This window comes from Myripristis murdjan, chromosome 11 (genome assembly GCF_902150065.1).
Source record: "Myripristis murdjan chromosome 11, fMyrMur1.1, whole genome shotgun sequence".
Classification (NCBI taxonomy): Eukaryota; Metazoa; Chordata; class Actinopteri; order Holocentriformes; family Holocentridae; genus Myripristis; species Myripristis murdjan.
In genome coordinates, this window is record NC_043990.1 from 7135234 (window position 1) to 7154471 (window position 19238).

The 19238-nt window shown below is 41.0% G+C and overlaps 4 protein-coding genes across 5 annotated transcripts; 2 read left to right on the forward strand and 2 right to left on the reverse strand.

The window, feature by feature from the left end:
* Positions 1 to 96: 96 nt before the first annotated feature.
* Positions 97 to 5740, reverse strand: psmb9a (proteasome 20S subunit beta 9a). 2 transcript variants are annotated; one of them, XR_003929013.1, is made up of 7 exons: positions 5447 to 5740; positions 5173 to 5240; positions 4881 to 5012; positions 3905 to 4034; positions 1353 to 1494; positions 939 to 1151; positions 97 to 786 (listed from the first exon to the last, which is right to left on the reverse strand). XR_003929013.1 is itself a non-coding variant. In XM_030064426.1 (6 exons), exons 1-6 carry the CDS (start codon positions 5495 to 5497, stop codon positions 1024 to 1026), a joined length of 651 nt encoding a protein of 216 aa, XP_029920286.1. In that variant the 5' UTR covers positions 5498 to 5740; the 3' UTR covers positions 793 to 1023. The 2 variants fall into 2 exon arrangements, 1 of the variants encoding a protein (XP_029920286.1); XM_030064426.1 differs by lacking the exon at positions 97 to 786 and having other exon boundaries at positions 793 to 1151.
* A 520-nt stretch (positions 5741 to 6260) lies between these two features.
* Positions 6261 to 10273, reverse strand: psmb12 (proteasome 20S subunit beta 12). The gene is made up of 6 exons (XM_030064102.1): positions 10162 to 10273; positions 9585 to 9655; positions 9170 to 9301; positions 8845 to 8974; positions 7415 to 7559; positions 6261 to 6852 (listed from the first exon to the last, which is right to left on the reverse strand). The coding sequence occupies exons 1-6, from the start codon at positions 10207 to 10209 to the stop codon at positions 6725 to 6727; spliced, it is 654 nt and encodes a 217-aa protein (XP_029919962.1). The 5' UTR covers positions 10210 to 10273; the 3' UTR covers positions 6261 to 6724.
* On the forward strand, positions 10228 to 14543 carry psmb13a (proteasome 20S subunit beta 13a). Its single transcript, XM_030064099.1, has 8 exons — positions 10228 to 10364; positions 10716 to 10803; positions 11240 to 11337; positions 11701 to 11841; positions 12099 to 12214; positions 12889 to 12947; positions 13596 to 13747; positions 14115 to 14543. Exons 1-8 carry the CDS (start codon positions 10303 to 10305, stop codon positions 14224 to 14226), a joined length of 828 nt encoding a protein of 275 aa, XP_029919959.1. The 5' UTR covers positions 10228 to 10302; the 3' UTR covers positions 14227 to 14543.
* A 452-nt stretch (positions 14544 to 14995) lies between these two features.
* On the forward strand, positions 14996 to 18984 carry psmb8a (proteasome 20S subunit beta 8A). Its single transcript, XM_030064100.1, has 6 exons — positions 14996 to 15290; positions 15688 to 15829; positions 16857 to 16968; positions 17833 to 17962; positions 18175 to 18379; positions 18616 to 18984. Exons 1-6 carry the CDS (start codon positions 15147 to 15149, stop codon positions 18702 to 18704), a joined length of 822 nt encoding a protein of 273 aa, XP_029919960.1. The 5' UTR covers positions 14996 to 15146; the 3' UTR covers positions 18705 to 18984.
* Positions 18985 to 19238: the final 254 nt, after the last annotated feature.

The window sequence follows — 19238 nt, forward strand, 5'->3', positions numbered from 1 at the left end:
GAATATTGCTTGTTGACTGATGGTTCATTTTAAAGGAAATACTACATAAGATTTTTAAATAAATTAAAAAAAAATAGATCAACAGTAGTGGTTGCCACAGAGTTTTATTTATTTATTGTCACAAAACAGGCAATTGCAGCTATCAGAGAAAAAGGTGGCTACTGACTGCCCATACAGTTTAGAATAGATTACAGTCTATAATCTGTTTTTAAATTAGCTGTCTGGTAAAAAGCCTAGTGTGAATGAGTGAGCAAGTTTAATGATGGGATAAAAAAAGTCACTGTTAACTGTAGAGAAAATTAGTCACTTCCTAAACATCTTAATTTGTTATACAGCCCCTTACTCTATAAGATTAGTCTACCTGAATGTTTTTCCTCAGACAGGTTACCACAGAGTCAACCGCAGTTGAATTACAGGGAAAGCTGAGGAGTTCTTGAGCCAGTCTACAGAGGAGCTCAGAGTAGGTTAGATGCTGAACATGTTATGCATGGTATTTATATAATTTTACATTTATATAAATTCACAAATTGTATTAGTACTTGTCATGTGGTCCACAACCAAAGACTTAATCTTTGAGCAAGATGATAAACCCATATATCTTCCAGTGGTGCTGCAAATTGCTCACCCTCTGGTACATTGCATAAATATGTCAAGAGTCAACTGAGAGGTCTGAAATAACCACCCACCAGGTGCCAAATGCCTGTATGAAATGTTCTTTATTAAAAACATGTGTTTGCTTTTTTTGCAGGTAGGCAGGAATGAATCAGCTGCTATAAGCTTCTAAGTCTTCTCTAATAATTTAAAATTTTCTTGTATTGCATGAGGATTTTTTTTTTTTTTTATCTAATTCCCCTCAGAGATCAATGAAGTATTTCTGATTCTGATTTATTAACTTGATCTGTTGTAGAATGGATTGTGCAAGTTTTAAATTACAGAAACACAGCATGGGCATATATGATGAAAAGAAATACCTAATTGCACTCTTTGCACAACACTTTAGAAATTAGAAACTGCATGTGTTGATCACTGGTCATAGAAGGTTGGTAACTTATTTCCCAGAATCACTTTCTCCTCTGTGCTGTGTTCATCTATGCTGACAATGTAGGCCACGCCTCCACTGGAGCCGTCACGACTCATTGCCAAAGTGAGAGCTGAAAGGGAGGGTGGGAGGGAGGGAGGGAGAGGGACAGAATAAATGAGGACTTGAAATGAGGAAGAGCAGATCAAACTGTTAGTCTAGGCCTAGTTTGCATCAGGACAATATGCACAATGTTCAATATAACATATAGTAAAATAATTGCACTTTTTTGGTCTTCTTTTGAACATCCTACCCTGAATCCTAAATTACTTACTGTTGACAACAAACTTCTGGCACTCTTCCTTTGTCATTCCTTTGCGATACTCTGCGTCAACAAAACCGTAGACGTAGGAACTGCCAGATCCACCGACTGCAAAAGGCTGCCTTGTCAGGAGGCCATTCAGGGTCGCGAACACCTGAGAGAGAGAAAAATGTTTCTGTATTAATCCTGTAACATAGATCATGCTGTCTAGGTGAACCCTTTGGGCTCTAGTTTCACAGACCGGGTGAGGCGGCGGCGCAGCACAGCTGCGCTTCGCCAACTGGATGTGGCCAGGTGGATTTTGCAAGTTTGGCACAGCGTGCACAGTGGCGCAGGTACTCCGCCGTTCCTCCTACCGGTGCATGGGAGGAGAGAAGGCGTGGAGTGGGTTTGACACAGTCGATTCACTTTAAACCAATCAAATGAGCCCCTGTCCTCGCCTTTAAAATGCACTGCGAGAAGGTGTAATGAACGTTTACACCAGGGGTCCCCAAACTTTTTCCTGTGAGGGCCACATAACTTTTCCCTTCTCTGATGGGGGGCCGGGGTCAGTTTGTAACAGAAAAAGTGTGACGATCGCAGGGGTGCCTAAACGTAAACATTTATTGTTTTCCAGAAAGCCACACATAACCAAATATTAATAACCCTTTCATGGATCTTCACAGAAAAAAGTCAGGAAATAAATAATAACACTATTAATGAAATAAATTACACTATTTATGAAATCAATAAAAATCAAATAACCCTCTCTGGGTTCTTCACAGAAAAAAAAAAGTCAGGAAATTAATAGCACTATTTGTGAAATAAATAATAACCAAATAACCCTCTCTGGGTTCTTCACAGAAAAAATAAAGTCAGGAAATATATAATAACACTATTTATGAAATAAATAATAACCAAATAACTCTCTCTGGGTTCTTCACAGAAAAAAAAAAGTCCATGGAACATTAACTTTCTGTTGTGCCGTGCACAATCTTAACAGGTAAAAGTTCAGCTTAGTTGTCAGAGCAGAATCTCTTACTTAAATGCAGGGACGGTTTTTGCTATGGGCAGTGTGGGCCAGGGCGCAATCTACTTGGGGGCGCACGAGGAAAAAAAAAATCGGCAGTTTTCTAGACTACCATATTGACCCGCACATGCCGTGGCACCGGGGTACCATCAGTCGGCATCAGGTGGGCCGGTCTGGTCTGCCGGATCTGACAGGTGAGCGGCTTAATGCCGGCCAGTGCAGGCTCACCTGATGCCGACTGATGCTGCCCCGGTGCCGCGCCTGACTGGTGCCGCGGGGGCGGGGGGGTTGGAGTAGTAACATGAAAGGGCGCAAGCCAGTAATATCGCCTAGAGCGGCAACATAGGCAGAACCACCACTGCTTAAATGACTCATATGAGCAGTCTCTCAAAGTTCTTGTGTTCCTTCCTTATAATCCTTTTGTAGGTTCCAGTAGGCTTGTCATGTTCTATGCGTGTATTAGTCTCGATCGCGTGGCCAGACTGAAAAAAAAATCATAATGCGTCTCTGGTATTGTTCAGGGGGCCGGGCCAAATGTGGAGGCGGGCCGTATCCGGCCCGCGGGCCGTAGTTTGGGGACCACTGGTTTACACAATTGACATGGAGGTCTACTGCCGCAGGCGGAGTGGAGCCCAGGAGACAGGCGCAGAGCGGAGACTGGCGCACAGTGCACACACGTCACCAAAACCTCACAGGCAGGCTTCCATAATGTCAGGCACATTAACAATGCAATAAATACCGACAAAAAAACACTATTCAATGCTGCTATCACAATCAGCACATACATATATCTCGATATCAATTGTCCCGTCACAACTGATGTCAGATCAAAGGAGATTGGCACCGTTTGTGCTGATTGTGAGGTTTTGGTGATGTGCGCCAGCCAGCCAAACTTCCACTGCACCGGCTGTGCTCCGCCTTACGCAGAAAGTAGACGTGGTTTCAGATGGCGAGCTTTTGGCGCACCTCGGCGAAGCCTTTTGGCACGAAACTGTCACTGCGCCAAGCTGAATCTGTCGACACCTCCGCCCGCTGCGCCACCACTCCCATCTCAGCGCACCTCGGTCTGAGAAACTTGCAAACCGTCCGCCTCTCGCGTTTCGCTGGTCGAAACTAGCTCTGTGCGGGGTTTGCCTCACTGCGCCACCCTCCGCTGCACCGGGAAACTAAAGCCCTTTGACTCAAAGTGCCTGAGAGTACTACAGGTGAATGGCCTCAGTGGGTTTTTAAAAAAAAAAAAAAAAACTCAGCTGCAAAAGTGTATGTTCTGGAAGGAACTTGGACTTGAACAAATGGACTTTATTAACAAGAGTTTTAAAAAAGTAATGTTTTGAGCACTACACTCTTGAAAGTGGAAGAATTTAGTATTAAGGATCCATTTTGTGCATTTTTCCTATTGTCTTTGGATCCAGCATCTACTTAATATTTGATAAGTGTTTCTTTATTTTTGCTTCGAGGATTGAGTACTTCCCATTAAACATGGCAAACTTTTTGATTACAATCCTGAATCTCTAACCTCCACACCAGGTTACCATAGCAACATTTGATGACTGACCTGCCCCCCTTCTCTTCTGTCCCAGCCAGCCACAATGAGATGCGCTGACAGCTCCTCCTTGTATTTGTAGGAGATGTTCTTCACCAGGGTGGCAGCTGAGCGAACCTGGGGGTCTTCACCTATCTCAGCACTGACAAAGGAAGGCATTACCAACATGCTGTGGTATTTTTTTTTTTTATCATAGAATAAACAGCATGCATTGTGGATAACAAAAAAAAAAAAAAACGTTTTGACAGGAGACTCCTGGGAATACCGTCAGTCTCCCAAAGTCTGGCAGATTTTTGGTGAGGCTAAGAGAAATGTTAATATTGTTAACACCAACACATTTTGAGTGATTGTGTGTGTGTGTTTTGAGAGTATGAAACTCTCTGAGTGTTTGGCTGCACAAGTCTGTTTGATGACATCTGATGTAAACTTAAAAAGTCGTCCATGCAGCGGAAGACTGTATGGCACATGTAAAGCTGGTGCCATGGAGGGCCAAGAGGCTCCAGGTTTTCATTCCAACGAAAAACTCCACCAGGTGATTTCACTGATTAGTTCCTCCTCTCTTCTTGAAGGTGAGGTAATCAGTGAAATCTCCTGGTGGAGTTTTTGATTGGAATGCAGTCTCTTGGCCCTCCATGGCACCAATGTGACACCCCTGTAGCTACTGGATGCAGCATTAACATTTCAAAACAGCTTTTTGCACATTTCCTCTCATCCAATCAGTCAGAGATGATGATGATTTTACAGTGCAAGACTAACACATAATGTATTTACATCATGAAATTTCATAAGAAAAAGAAAGAAAAAGGTCATAGGTACAAGACTGCACTTAATGCCTTATTTTTTCTTAAATTACTACAATTTCCATAGTGCTTTATGCCGCAGCACCACTTTTATCTGACTGTGCAGTGGACAACAATAACAGGTGGATATCTGATATTTGACAAAAAGTCAACATCAGCTAATCAGTGCACTTTGACATCCTGTTTACCTGTGCACATCCAGCTGGTAGTTGACTATCTCTGCAATGGTCTGGGCGTCTGCTGCAGAACCTGACAGAGCGCAGTAGATCTTGTCATGGAGAGGAGAAAGTTTGTTCATCACTCTATTCACCACTGAGGCGCTGGACAGAGGGAGGAAGGTGGGGGGAGGGGTCATTGAGAGTAGAAGTAGGTAAGGCAGCAGTTTAATGGAGGAATTGACACACACACACACACACACACACACACACACACACACACACACACACACACACACACACACACACACACACACACACTTACCCTGCAGACACCCGCGAGTCTGATCCAAGCACCACTCCTCCATTATATTCTATGGCAATGATGGTTGTCTGAAATTACAGAGGTAATAAAAGCATTTAGTTAATCCTATCTATTTTCTTTCTTTTTTGTTTTTTGCATTCCTTTATTCCGCGTGTCTAGATAGCGCAAGCGCAAAGCATGTAGCCTACGCACTGTTTCCCAATCAAGTCTCTTCTAGTTTCTTCCTTCTCCCGTGCAGTTATATAATTCTTGTCACAACACCTCGGCTACTTACCCCGGTTTTCACCTCCTCAGATAACCACTCGGGTCCTGATTCTTCCAACATGTTGAAGCACTGCCTGAATTCAGGTGGCGACAGCAGGCGATGCTCTGGTAGGGAAATAAATCTAAAGCCAAGCTAAAACCAGCGCGGTTTAATCGACGCGTAAACGTTTTGAATTGTTTTCTAGCTATTCTAAATCTTCTCTACAGCCTTTAAACGTCTTTACAACTCCTTCACCGACTCAGTTTTGTCGCACATCAGACGGACTCCATGTTTTTTTGGATAGTATCGAAACTGAAACTTAACTTGTCCTTCGTCTGCCAATGAGCTTTAACCTGCGTTCCAATACCCATACTACCATACTATTTAGTAGGGAAAAAAAGAATTAGTATGTCCCAATACATACTAAACTACATACTTTGTAAGGGCAGCTGCAGTACATACTAAAAGTAAAAAGTATTTAGTATGCGATTTAGAACGCAGGGCTAGTCATGGCAGATCTCGTTTCCAGCACTCAACACTTTAACATTTAAGAAAACGTAGAAAGCAATTTCGTCAAGATTTAGTTCTCAATAATTGTCCGCATTAGGCCTGAGGCATGAGCTTAACTGTTTGTACAGTGTAACACATTTATGCCAAAGCCATAAGTGTTTCCTCAAGAAAAAAATGTAAATCTTGCCATCATTCAGTTTAAATGCCTGATGCTATACTTGTGTTACTTGACAAATATCAAGCAACACATCAAAAAAATAAAGATTATAGGAGAAGACTTAGTACTCGGGAAGCAAGGACATTGAGGAACACCAGGGTTTAAGAAAAGAAAATTTCATTTTAATGTGTACATGAAACATTCAAAAATCAGTACAATTTGGATATGGAAACACATGGTGAACCCAATCTCATCTCATAATGGAAATGATGATTCTTAATTTAGTGTGTGACAGAAGTCCTGGGCTGCAAACCCTAACACAGACTGCAGGGCGATGGTTGCTTGAGAATATTAACAAATGGATGAGCATGAAAATAATATGGCATAGTCTGCTCTATGGTATAGTCTGTGTAAACATAGTTTACACTAGTCTGTGTAAACATAGTTTACACAGACTAGACAATTAAAATGGCCACTGCCTGTATGAAAAAATCATTTGGACATGACTCCTAACTGTTTTTCGTTAATGTTCATCAAAGCAGGCCTTGTACGCTACCCCAGGTTCATTTTAAATCCTACACAGACCCAACAGGGAGAATATTTCCAAGATATCAAAACTTGATTGGCTACTTTGAAGGAAGTCATTCATCATGAAACTTGGGCAGCTTGTCTCCAGGGACGACCACATGCTCCACCCCTTTTTCTGTGATCACCACCAGATGAACCACGCCCCCGCTGACGTTGTCTCTGCCCATTGCCAGGGTGAGAGCTGAGGGCACAGAGACACAGGGTAGGGAATGAAGGGAGGGAGGGGAAAAAAAGTTCAGGGGTAAGGTAGGTAAACAGGAAGGAAGGAAGGAAGGAGGAGTGATAGAACAAGAAGCAGGTGAAAAATAGGTCAGTGACAACACACACTTGCATGTTTCCACAACAATTCCTATTTTTAACTAACAAAAGCTGAAATGTATAACAAGTGCAAACATAACCAATTACCCCATTAAACAGGTACATTAAATACTCATGCTGGATGTATAAAAACATAAACTTCCTCTAAATAGCACTTCCTTTCTCTTCATCTGACTCTAACCTATAAATGCTTTTCTTAATCGTGAAATTTTGCAGGGCATTCACATTCATTCAGCAACACCCTCCCTCATGTTCATACAGTTACACACAAACACACCCTGATTTTTCCTGCCAAATGTTTCCCCTTCGACATGAGACGAATTTGCATACCCAAGGTGAAATCCCAGAAAAACCTCATAAACAGGGACATATTATACTGTAAATGTTTTGAATTGAGGTACATTAAGAAGTTTTCACAAAAGTACCATTGATGGCAAACTGTTGGCACTCCTCTCTGGTCATGTTGGGTTTGTACTTGGCATCAGTGTAACCGTAGATAAACGTGCTGCCTGACCCAGCAATGGTAAAGGGCTGACTGATTAACATCCCACCTAGAGACACGACATACACCTGGGGATGACAGAGAACAGAGAATATAGATTAAGTACAGCAGCTAAAACATTCATAAGTGCAGCAGGGTAGCCTGATGGATAAAGAGACTGACTCTCACTGAAACTCACAAGTGAAATCCTCACAATAACCAATATGTGCATCAGCCTGGTGTCAGTGATGTGCAAGAAAGTGACCCTGCTCACTCAGCATTGTAGACAGTCCAGTGTTTTCCACTATATTCATTCAGTGATGTTTGGCCACCACAGTTTAAACATTACTGCTTCCTACAGGTGAGGAAATGTTAGCCTACAGTTTATTCCAAGTCCTCTCCAAATCACTAAAATGTTATTTTACAGCACTGCCCTGATTTTGTAGGAGAATGAAAGGACTGATTAATATTTCTGTACACAAAAGGGTAATGATGGTTTTGATTTTTAAAGTTAATAGGAAATTTCATAAACCACTTCGGTGCACCGGGGCCAACAACTGTTACTACAACTACAGCAGTACTTCAACTAGTGCTACTACTATTACTACCACTACTGTTACTACTACTACAGCAACTAGAAATATCACTTCTACTACTGGTACTATTAGTACTACTACTACTACTACTGCAACAACTACTGGTACTAATGGTGTACTACTTTTAGTGCCACTACCTACTACTACAACTACAGTGGCCGCTGTAGTTGTACAAATACATACCAGTCCTCCTACTACTGCTATTACTACTATGACTTGTGGCAATACTATTTCCACTACTTGAAATGCTATTACTAAGAATAATACAACTGCCATTAACAAGTCTTGGAAAAATTAACTAGTATACTGTAGTAGTACCATTAATACAATTACTAGTACTGTTTCTACAGCTAATACTCGCTAATACAAGTACCACTACCACTAGTACTGCTACAATTACTACTGGTCTTGCAACCAACTCTGCTATAACTGATATGCCCTTTTTACAGCAGCCATTTTGACATAAAATAGCATGGTAAATACAAGTGTTTCCAATGAAAAGAATTGTTTCCTTTGCAGTTAAGTACAGAGTCTTTCCAGTGGCCTAGCATGAACAACAGCAGGGCTCTGGCTAGTGAGTAACACCTGTGTTTACCCGGTCATTCATGTCAAAACGACTGTTGTGAACAAGATGTATCACCAGAGATGGTTAGTTATATTTTTAAGTCTATCCATCTCTCTCTATTACCATCACTACTTCTCCTACAACTGCTATGGTGTTTCTAATGATAACTACTACAACCAGAATGATATCATGACTGCTAGTGCTGCTGTCCACCTGTGGTCCCTTCTTCCTGTCCCAGCCCGCTGTGATGAAGCCAGCCTGAAGCTCCTCCTTGTTTTTGTAGCACAGTTCCTTCAGGACGGACGCCGCCGCCATCACCAGTGGAGGGTTCTCCATCTGGACGCTACAGAGAAATAGGAGAGGGACACGTTTTCAGTATAAAAGTGGTAGTAGCAGGAAGAGAGTGTGTATCTGTGTTGCCCAGGAATATTGTAATTTTGTATGAGTGAACACTCTGTTACATGTTCATACATATGTCTGTGTGTGTGTGTGTGTGTGTGTGCATGGGTGTGTGTATGTGTGTGCAAATGTGTGGCACCTGTGGAAGGACAGGTGGAACTTTGCAGCCTTGGTGATCGCCTGAGCATCTGCTAATGAACCAGCAATGCAGCAGAAGATCTGGTCGTGAAGTTGAATCAGCTTGTTGATGGTCTTAGATGATACATACTCCCTGAGGGAAAAAAAGAGAGAGACCGAGAGTGAGAGAGAGAGAGAGAGAGAGAGAGAGAGAGAGACAGACAGAGAGGGCCACACTGTAATCCAGATGTATTAGTTGTACATTTGCAGCAGCTGATTTTTTTCCTCTGGGCAGAAATACCACAATACACCAAAGCAAATTGAAGACATTATGACATCTGCAGGAGTCCGCTCCCCATAATGTCTTATTCTTTGAGACTGAACAGAAAAAAAAGTTTTGATCTAAGTTTTCTAGTTTACCGTCCCAACATCCTCACCCTCCAATGGAAGCTCTTGAATCTGAACCAATGATAACGCCTCCATCAAATGTCACTGCCAGGATGGTGGTCTGTGTGGGGAAAATGGAGAAAACTGTTACGATGTGAATGAGTATATTTCCTAAGCTATAGCTGTTATTTTGTATAGTTCAATGTCAAAAATACGAATGTGATGCATCATTATTCCACATTACACGGCTGCACCTCCATCCTCTGTTAAACCTCACAGCATGCCTCACTGAGTCAAGTTCAGAGACACATGCTGTGAATTCTGGGATTTAGAGTTCTGTGTGGAAATCGGTTTGAAAAGGGGGGTCTTAACTGAAAATGAAAGTATAGCCTTTTTTCTTTGTTTAATGATTATACTTCACCAATAAAAGTAACATTTAGCATTTCCCGATACTACAAAACCAGTAACGTGGATGTAAGGTCATATTCCATGTGTTATGCCGATTTTATTAATCACGTATGGCATCACCTGCACAGCCGCGAAAATAATTATCGATGTCGTATAACACGGGGTAGTTCTGTGCACTGACAGACGAGGATACAGTAAAATAGGATAGAGATTACTCACCCCTGTGCTAACTCCTTTTGTTTGCGAGTCCGCATAATGTTTCTCCATTTTTCACCCAAAGCGAAAGAGGCACAGGAGAAGTGACGCTCCCCGCAGTGACAGGCGCACTGAGCAGGAGGAGGAGGTGCGTTCACATCCACCATGGCGCTGTCTACTGTCCTCGAAACTCCCGTCGCCGGATTTGATTTCGAAAACGCAGCAAGGTAAACTGTACGAGTTTTTAAAATGTGTTTTCCTAGCAGTGGACTTTAACAGCAAGAAGTAAACACACAAGAATAAAACAGGCACTGTAGTTAGCGACGCTTTCATTCCTGTCAAAAGTGAAAGTAACTTTGTTTAATGCGATTTGGGGTTTTATAAGTTTACACATCAAAACTATAAACCATCCAAATGAATCTGCGTATTTTACTGGTGCTATCAGGTTTATGTGAATTGTTAGTCCGCATCATTTATTTTTATGCATTTATTAGTTACCCCCCCCCCCCCCCCCCCCCCCACACTCACACACGCACAGTCGCGCACACTCTCCTCACGCTCTCTCTCTTTTTTTCTAGAAATGCTGCATTGGAGGGTCTGCTTGAGAAGGGACAGGCACCCAAACCTCTGAAGACAGGCACTACAATAGCAGGAGTGGTGTTCAAGGCAAGTTTGGATAACAGAGTAGGACTTTTTTTTTTTTTTTTAAATCAGGGGAATACTTTTTCACCTTCACTAATAATCATTCATACATTTCCACACATCAGCATCCAGTATGACAACTGCCAGGTATGACCAGAGAACACTGCTGCTGGCCACTGAACACCCCCCTCAAGTTGTTGGGGGTTCGGTGCTTTATTTCTCTAGCCGTCCCAATAGAAGTGACCACAAGAAAAGGACATAGGCTCACTCAGTCTAAAATGTCAGTTAAACAGAAAAGAAACACAAACAATAAATAGAAATAAAACTAACAACAAATTTATTGTGGTTTAGGGCATAGGAATGTCAGGAATGTTCCTTTGCCACACCATAAAAGCACTTTCTGACGAGTCTCTTGTTTTTTTTTATGTAATAACATCCCAGTTTGTCTGTGTTGGTTCAGGATGGAGTGGTGCTGGGAGCAGACACAAGAGCTACCTCCAGCGAAGTGGTGGCTGACAAGATGTGCGCCAAGATCCACTACATTGCTCCAAATATATAGTGAGTATCACAAGTGATAGATCTAAACCAGCTAAAACAAAAATGTATCACCAGATGTTTTTATATTGGTATATATCATCAGTCTTTTGTGTTTGAATACATTCCACGAGTTGTTCTGTGATGAAGTTAATGGATCTTTTTTTTGTTGTTTTTTTGTGAATTACTACTTTTTACGTGTTGTATTCAACTTAATAAGTACAAACTTTCCCTTCAGCCATTTGAATATATTTTTTTTAGTTTTTGCCTTTTTCACATTCCCTCACAAATCTCTCCAGCTCTGTCTCTCTCCTCTCCTCTCTTATCCATTTGATTCTCTTTTTACACTCATCCCTTCACTAACTGTCTCTCTGTCTTTCTCTTCAGTTGCTGTGGAGCAGGTACAGCAGCAGATACAGAAAAAACCACGGACCTTCTCTCCTCCAACCTCACCATCTTCTCTCTGAACAGCGGGAGGAATCCTCGTGTTGTCATGGCCATCAACATACTGCAAGATATGCTGTATAGGTGTGTGTTGGATATATGTGTGTCTGCATATGCACATGTATGGGTTTTATGTAGTCAGTGTGCATATTTGTGAACATGCATAGGTACATGTGTACTGCATACGAGTATGTGAATGGCTGCATATGTGTATGAGTCCAGAAGCATCCAGCTAATTTTTCTGTCACTGTAATTGAGAAATGTGATTATCTAATGTGAGTTCAAATGGATATAATGTAAAATTTCATTTTAAATTGTATTTTAATGCCTCTTGTCTTCAGGTATAAGGGCCATATTGGGGCCAATCTCATACTGGGAGGGGTGGACTGCACTGGGAACCATCTCTACACAGTGGGACCTTATGGGAGCGTGAATAAAGTGCCTTACCTTTCAATGGGTATGCCATGGGACAGTGTCTGTCCTTAAAGTGTACATAATATATTCATTTTACTTTTGGTTCACATCTCCACATAATATGAAATTTAGTGCTGAAACAATTAATCAATAAACAATTTTAGTAATAATTTAGTAATATTTTTTAGTAATAATTTTAGTAATTTATCCAGTGCTTGACAACGGTCCAAAACATTGCATACAGTACCTATTGACCAAGTGAAGACAGTGTGTAATATATTCTACGCTTCATAAACGTTTTTGCTCACACACCTGTCACTGAGGTGTGTGGATAAATGGGTAACATTTTCTCTGTTTCATATCATTATAAGATCAGACTAAGTAAGCAATTTTAAGACGTCACTATGGACTCTGGTCATTTGTGATAGAAATTTTCCACTGTTTTTAACATTTCATATATCAAAAGAGGAATCGAGTAATCAAAAAATATATTTTCTGTAAGATGATAGAAACAAATCAGAAATGTAAAACCCATCACTTCCTTTGTGCTAGAGTTTTCCCCCAGATAAGACCTATTGGACACTTGGTGTATGCAACAGCAAAGTAACATATACACAAATTGCATCACATATTTAGTTCTACTGCTGTCACACACATTGTTACACATAGTCTGTATCCCATCTTGGTTTCAGCTGACTTTACTTTGTGTTCATGCAGGATCTGGTGACCTGGCTGCCCTTGGGATTCTAGAGGACAGGTTCAAATCTGACATGCAGGTAGGTCACTTGGAAGGTTGCATATCCATAAAAGGCTCTGCTGTGTACCGCTGAGCAATATTGTGGGGCCAAATGATAATGCCAATATTTTTCCAGATATTATGGTTATAGTTCATAATTAGGAATGAAACTTTCCCTTTAGCGTCTTCTGTCAAGATCTTTCTTGAAACTACAGCAGACATACTGTATATCCTCACTGATATGTCAATAGTCTGTTATTATTTGTACAGTTATGCTAATGTAGAAATGAAACCAATATAACTATAATGTTATTATCCTTTCTAATGTACATGCATAACCTTTCAACTTTTGTAAGTTTTTATTTCCTTGAGAAAGAAGAAAGTGAGAAAATTGGGAAGTCCAGAAGTGCTAAGTTGATAGATCTAACCAAGCAATTCTTGTGTCAACAAAGAATGTGTGGACAATATGGAGCCACTGTGTTGTCGTTTTCTTGGGTAAAAAATAATGTATGATATTGAAGCATTGATCTTGATTTTGCTAATTATTATAACTAAAAAGTTCGATTTAATTCGTTTTTCTTTCAGACCTCAAGGGACTAAAATTGATATTTTATTCTGTCTCTGTCTTTTTCTCCATTTGTCTCTCTTCCTCTTTCATCATCTTCTTCCTGTCCCTCTGTTTCTCCAGCTGGAGGAGGCGAAAGACTTGGTGCGTGATGCCATCCATGCAGGCATCATGTGCGACCTTGGCTCAGGCAACAACATTGACATTTGTGTGATCACCAAACAAGGAGTGGACTACATCAGGCCTTACCAGGAGTCAGAATATGTAGACAACAGGTAATAACTACTTCATCCAAAATCTGCTCCTACAACAAATCATTTTTAAGTTTTAAATAGGTCAGGAAGTACTGTAATAAGTTACTTTTAATAAAGTGGAATGTTGCAACAAAGTAAATAACATTTATAAGTAACTTTGCCCAGAACTGGTCCTCAGACGTATTAAAACATACAACAGGCAGTCCAATTCTGCTTCCCATATTGTGTGCACTAAAAGACAGCAGAACTTACTGAGATAAATAGTTTCCACCTAGGGGCATTATGTAACATTTCTTTATAGCATGCAGATTCTCAGTCACTGATGTTGCTTGATGCGTAATAATTCTCAAAAAGAGTTTATTAGAATCTCTCACTCTCTCCCTGCTAGGAAAAGGCAATACAAGTACCGTCCAGGCACAACACCAGTTTTGACAGAGAAAATAGTCCCCCTAAAGCTGGAGGTTGTCGAGCAGACCACGCAGCAGATGGATTCAGCCTGAGCCACGCCAAACAGCAGTCACACCTCATAAACAGCATCTCATTTAGCAGTAAAAGAAGAAATGTTAAGCTTTTTGGAAAGAGACATTCATCAGTCTTAAATACATTATTATTCACATTACAATGTTATCTCATCCATTACAATATTTTGATCAGCAGAAGTTAATGACACTGTTCCTGCACTGCTGCTACGTTTTGCGCCACCTTGAATTGGAGTTGTTAAGAAAATCCTGCAGTAGTAATGTGTGATAGTATGTGGTGTGTGTGAGTTGGCAGTGGGGCTTCTGCTACAGTCCCCCACCATTTGTCATGTGTATGTAATGCTGATTAAAACATTTAATAAAATGTTTACAAGAAATTCTAATGCCATCCTGTCACTCAATGCTATTTTGCAATTTGTACACCAGAAAATGATCTCAGTTACTGTACAAAAGCCCTGCAATGACTATGAATGATGGATCCACTGAACTGAAGGCCGTTAAACTTACAGCGTTGAGTCAGCCACTGGATCTGTGAATTCACTTCCCCTGCTGGCCTCTCTTAAACCTAACAGTTTCATGTCTGCTTATCAACTGATGATGACACGACGAAACCATCTCCTATTGGCTCATATTTTTCTGATTAATCTTTTTATTTAGACTCACATTTTTAACAATAAACATTTGAAGAAAAACAAGGATTTATCAAATGTATATGTTAGTCAGGGATCGAGTCTGTATCGCGGACAACAGTTTTGAATGCAGATTTGAAGACATGCTTTAGTAAAATGAATTTTTTAAAAAAGAACACTTTCACTTTCGGGTTCTTTGTCGCCAACAAGGAAATCATCCCCGATGCCGTACTAAGTGAGTCGCATTTGACATTTTTTCAAAGCTTTTCTCCTTATCTTTAGAAACATTCAACATTTAATTGCACTATAGTCATGGCCCTTTTCGAAGTAAGCGGGTTTAAGCCTGAACTTCGTGGGAAGATTACTGCGGCAGGACAGACGCACGTCGTTGATCGGCCTAATCACTACACTTTCGGGACCAAAACTCAGGAATTCGCTGTGCCATTGGGTGTAGACGTGAGTAGCCTATCATTTTACTAAGTGTTGGTAATAGTATACTGAATCATATCCAGTAAAAATCCACGCGTAAAATAAGTTCAGAAGCGCGCCGCACCTAATGGACGCGTCACGCTTCTCAACTTATTTTACGCGTCTCTTGGTTTCAAAGTGTGTGGCGTGTTTGCTTCTAATGAAACATCATACCATGCTTTTATTATCGCTAATACAAGTAATGGTAAAACATTATTAGATATATGCTCGATTTCTCCCACCCCTCCCCCTCCCTCTCTCCGACACACACACGCACACGCACACACACACACACACACACACACACACACACACACACACACACACACACACACACACCATATAGACCATGCGTTCCAATCAATTCCTTTTGTTTTCATTTCAGCCCTCTGGGTTTCTCAAGTCCTGCAGCCAAGACGGTGGGGTGTGTATAGACCTGAACCATGGCACGACCACCCTGGCGTTCAAGTTCAGGCATGGGGTGATCGTGGCAGTGGACTCCAGAGCCTCAGCTGGCAGTTACATAGGTAACAACAGTAACACCAGACAATCTAATGTCAAGGTTCCTATTCTTGTGTAGAAAGATCCCCAAAGTGTTCTTTGTCTGGGCCATGTTCCTACAAACAGGTCTGAAAAACCATGTGGAAATGAAGTTGCACATCAGCCATCATGTCACAGATTGTGGTGTGAGCTGTAGTGATGGCCTCATGCAAAGTCATACTGTAAGTTGCTGTTAGTGCTGGAATGTCCATCATTTTAAACACCAGACAAATCTTTCATGGGTAACCCTCTGCATTACTGACATTAGTTCTGATACTGGGATAAAGTTGAGTTGCCACTGACAGTTTTACCTAAGACTAACATCTGATTCCCAAAGCCCTGAGTAGGAAAAAAGGCAAACTGTTTTCTCCATTTTAGGCACACAGACACCTGTGTTTCTCCAGTGATAGGAAAATGAAGTATTTCACACCAATTATTAGGCTACATTTGCTCCGGGACGCCTGCTCTGCTAGAGAGAGAATCCTGTTACCAACTTGCTCATCTTCAGTTATCCTCCTTATTTTGATCAAGAGTCTATTAATTTATGTATTTATGTATTTGTAATGTTATTTTAACCAAGAAAAAGCCATACTGAGGATTAAATCTCCTGTAAGAGTGACCTTGCCAAGAGGGCAGCAAAAAATAAGAAAACATAAAAGTTAAAAACAAGGACGACACAGAGGGAACAACAACTATTAACACAGCATCCAGTTAACAAACAAAAAAATTAAATTGTATTATTTTAAATTAGTTGAATAGTAAACTTGAAAATTTTACATAATTAGAAGCACTGAATCATCTACATACTGCATAAGGAATATTAATTAAGTCTCACTTACTGTTACTTAATGATAACTCTGTGTGCCAGTCCAAACAATAGTTGAGATTGATGAACTGTGAACTCTTATGCTGGAACACTACAGTGGTATGGTATTATATTGGATATAATTTAGTGTGTTTAAAATAGCATGTATTACTTAAATCCCCCTTATCCCACGTGCTGTGGCTCTGCAGCGTCAAAGGAGGCCAACAAGGTGATAGAGATCAACCCCTACCTGCTGGGGACGATGTCAGGCAGCGCTGCAGACTGCCAGCACTGGGAGAGGCTACTGGCCAAAGAATGCAGGTCTGTCATTTTGGCCGTCTCTATGTCATTTTTTTCTCTTTACCTTGTCATTCTGTTTGTTTGTTTTTTTTGTCATCTAGTGTGCCATTGAATTTGAATTTGAATTTGAATTTTGCTTTAGGGCTTTAGAATATGGACACCATTTTTTGCCTTGATACTTATGCCACTTATGTAGGTTAAAAACCTAAAGACAGAGAACAGTTGTGCAAATTAAAACACTGAAAAACAGGACTGATTCCTGATTTTTGATTTTTTTTATTACTCAGTTACAGATATTGCAGCGTAATATTGCTAATTATTTTACAGTACACCACACTGCAGAATCGCTTGTATCATAATATCATCATTATCATGGGTAAAATATCAAGATAGTATCGTATCGTGAGTTACCCAATTATTCCCGTCCCTGTTGTTGATACTGTAAAGAACCCCAAGAAGGCATCAGGTCACCTGCCAGTAGTGTCCTCATGTGAGATCGGAAAAAACGGGAAGGAATGTGATCATCTGGGAGGGATGTGGTCTGCGGCAGTGTTCTCAGCTTGGGCATGTGCAGTTTTATCCTGTGTCTGATGGTGGTACAGTTCAGGAGGGATACTGAATAGAGCTAAAGAAGTTACACACAAGCTGACTTGTGTTAAAGCCCCTAAGAGGTTGATTCATTGCAGTGTTTTCACCTGTATGCGGCAGACCTTTTAAGAGGTTGAAATGATGAGCAGAATCTTGTAGCATATTACTGTTGGATACGCAACAACTGTTTTTTTTTTTTTTAAAGGTCAGCATCATTGTAAGCCCAGTATTTCTTTTTAACTTAAAACCAGGGTTAGGTTTAGGTTGTTGATTCATTATTATTATATTTTCCTCCAGGCTGTACAAGCTGAGGAACAACCACAGGATTTCTGTGGCTGCCGCCTCCAAACTGCTGTCCAACATGATGCTGGGATACAGAGGCATGGGACTCTCCATGGGCAGCATGATCTGTGGATGGGACAAGCAGGTATATATGTGTGTGTGTGTGTGTGTGTGTGTGTGTGTGTGTGTACAAGAGACAGAGTGAGTTAGTAGATGAGTGAAAGGGAGTAGCAGGCCAGAATGTTTTAGCTCAGGAACGGATGTTAAATTTATAGACTTATCAGCTGTGGTCTGTAGATACTGAAGTTCATCATCAATCATCTGCACTGCTACTGTACATAATAATATACTCTACAGGGCCCTGGTCTCTACTATGTTGATGACAATGGGACACGTCTGTCTGGCCACATGTTCTCCACCGGCTGTGGGAACAGCTACGCCTATGGTGTGGTGGATAGCGGCTACCGGGAGGACATGACGGTGGAGGAGGCATATGAACTCGGCCGTCGGGGTATTGCTCACGCTACACACCGGGACGCCTACTCTGGCGGGGTGGTCAACAGTGAGTATGCTCTGGAAATTGTGCCAAAGTTTAAATATGATTTAATTTTGTTGCTTGTTCTGCAAAACATTTATGTTTGTCTATACATCCCTTATTCATGTGCTTAAGTTGCTGATCTGTTTTGATGTGTGTGTGTGTGTGTGTGTGTGTGTGTGTGTGTGTCTGTCTGTCTGTCTGTCTGTCTGTCTGTCTGTCTGTCTGTCTGTCTGTCTGTCTGTCTGTGTGTGTTTGTCTAGTGTACCACATGCAGGAGGATGGCTGGATAAAGGTGTGTAAGGAGGATGTCTCAGAGCTGATTCACCGCTACAGGAAGGGCATGTTCTGAATCTGACCCCAGATCAGCTCAGACCAACCTTGGCACTCTTTGCACAAGGTCCATAAATTAGGGGTTTCCTTCCAAAATCATACATTTGTCGTACAAAATATTGTGTTTTTGAGTTGAAGCCGTAGTGAGTAATGATGGATAACCCATTTTGGAAAGAAACTCTTCACTGAAGTGCAAAGATGTGTGAATAAGAGCATGGTCTGGTTCTGACTCTGGTTCAGTATCCAGTGCAATGTGAAAACATGAAGTGCTACAAAGAACCATTTCTTTCCCTGTATAAGAAACCTAATAAAGCAAGATTGAAGTGTCACAGATACATGCTACTGATCAGTCTATTCTCAAAAAGTCTTTTAGCAACCACAGCTGGCACCATCATGAAGGTCCTTTTGAGGATTATATGCACACAAATTATGACTATAAATGTGTAAGAACTGGGCAAGAAAAAGAGAAATGCCTGAAAAAGAATGCTGTGTAGGTGCTGGTAAATTAAGTAAAATTGTAAGTTATTATGAAAAGTCTTATGAATTATCTCAG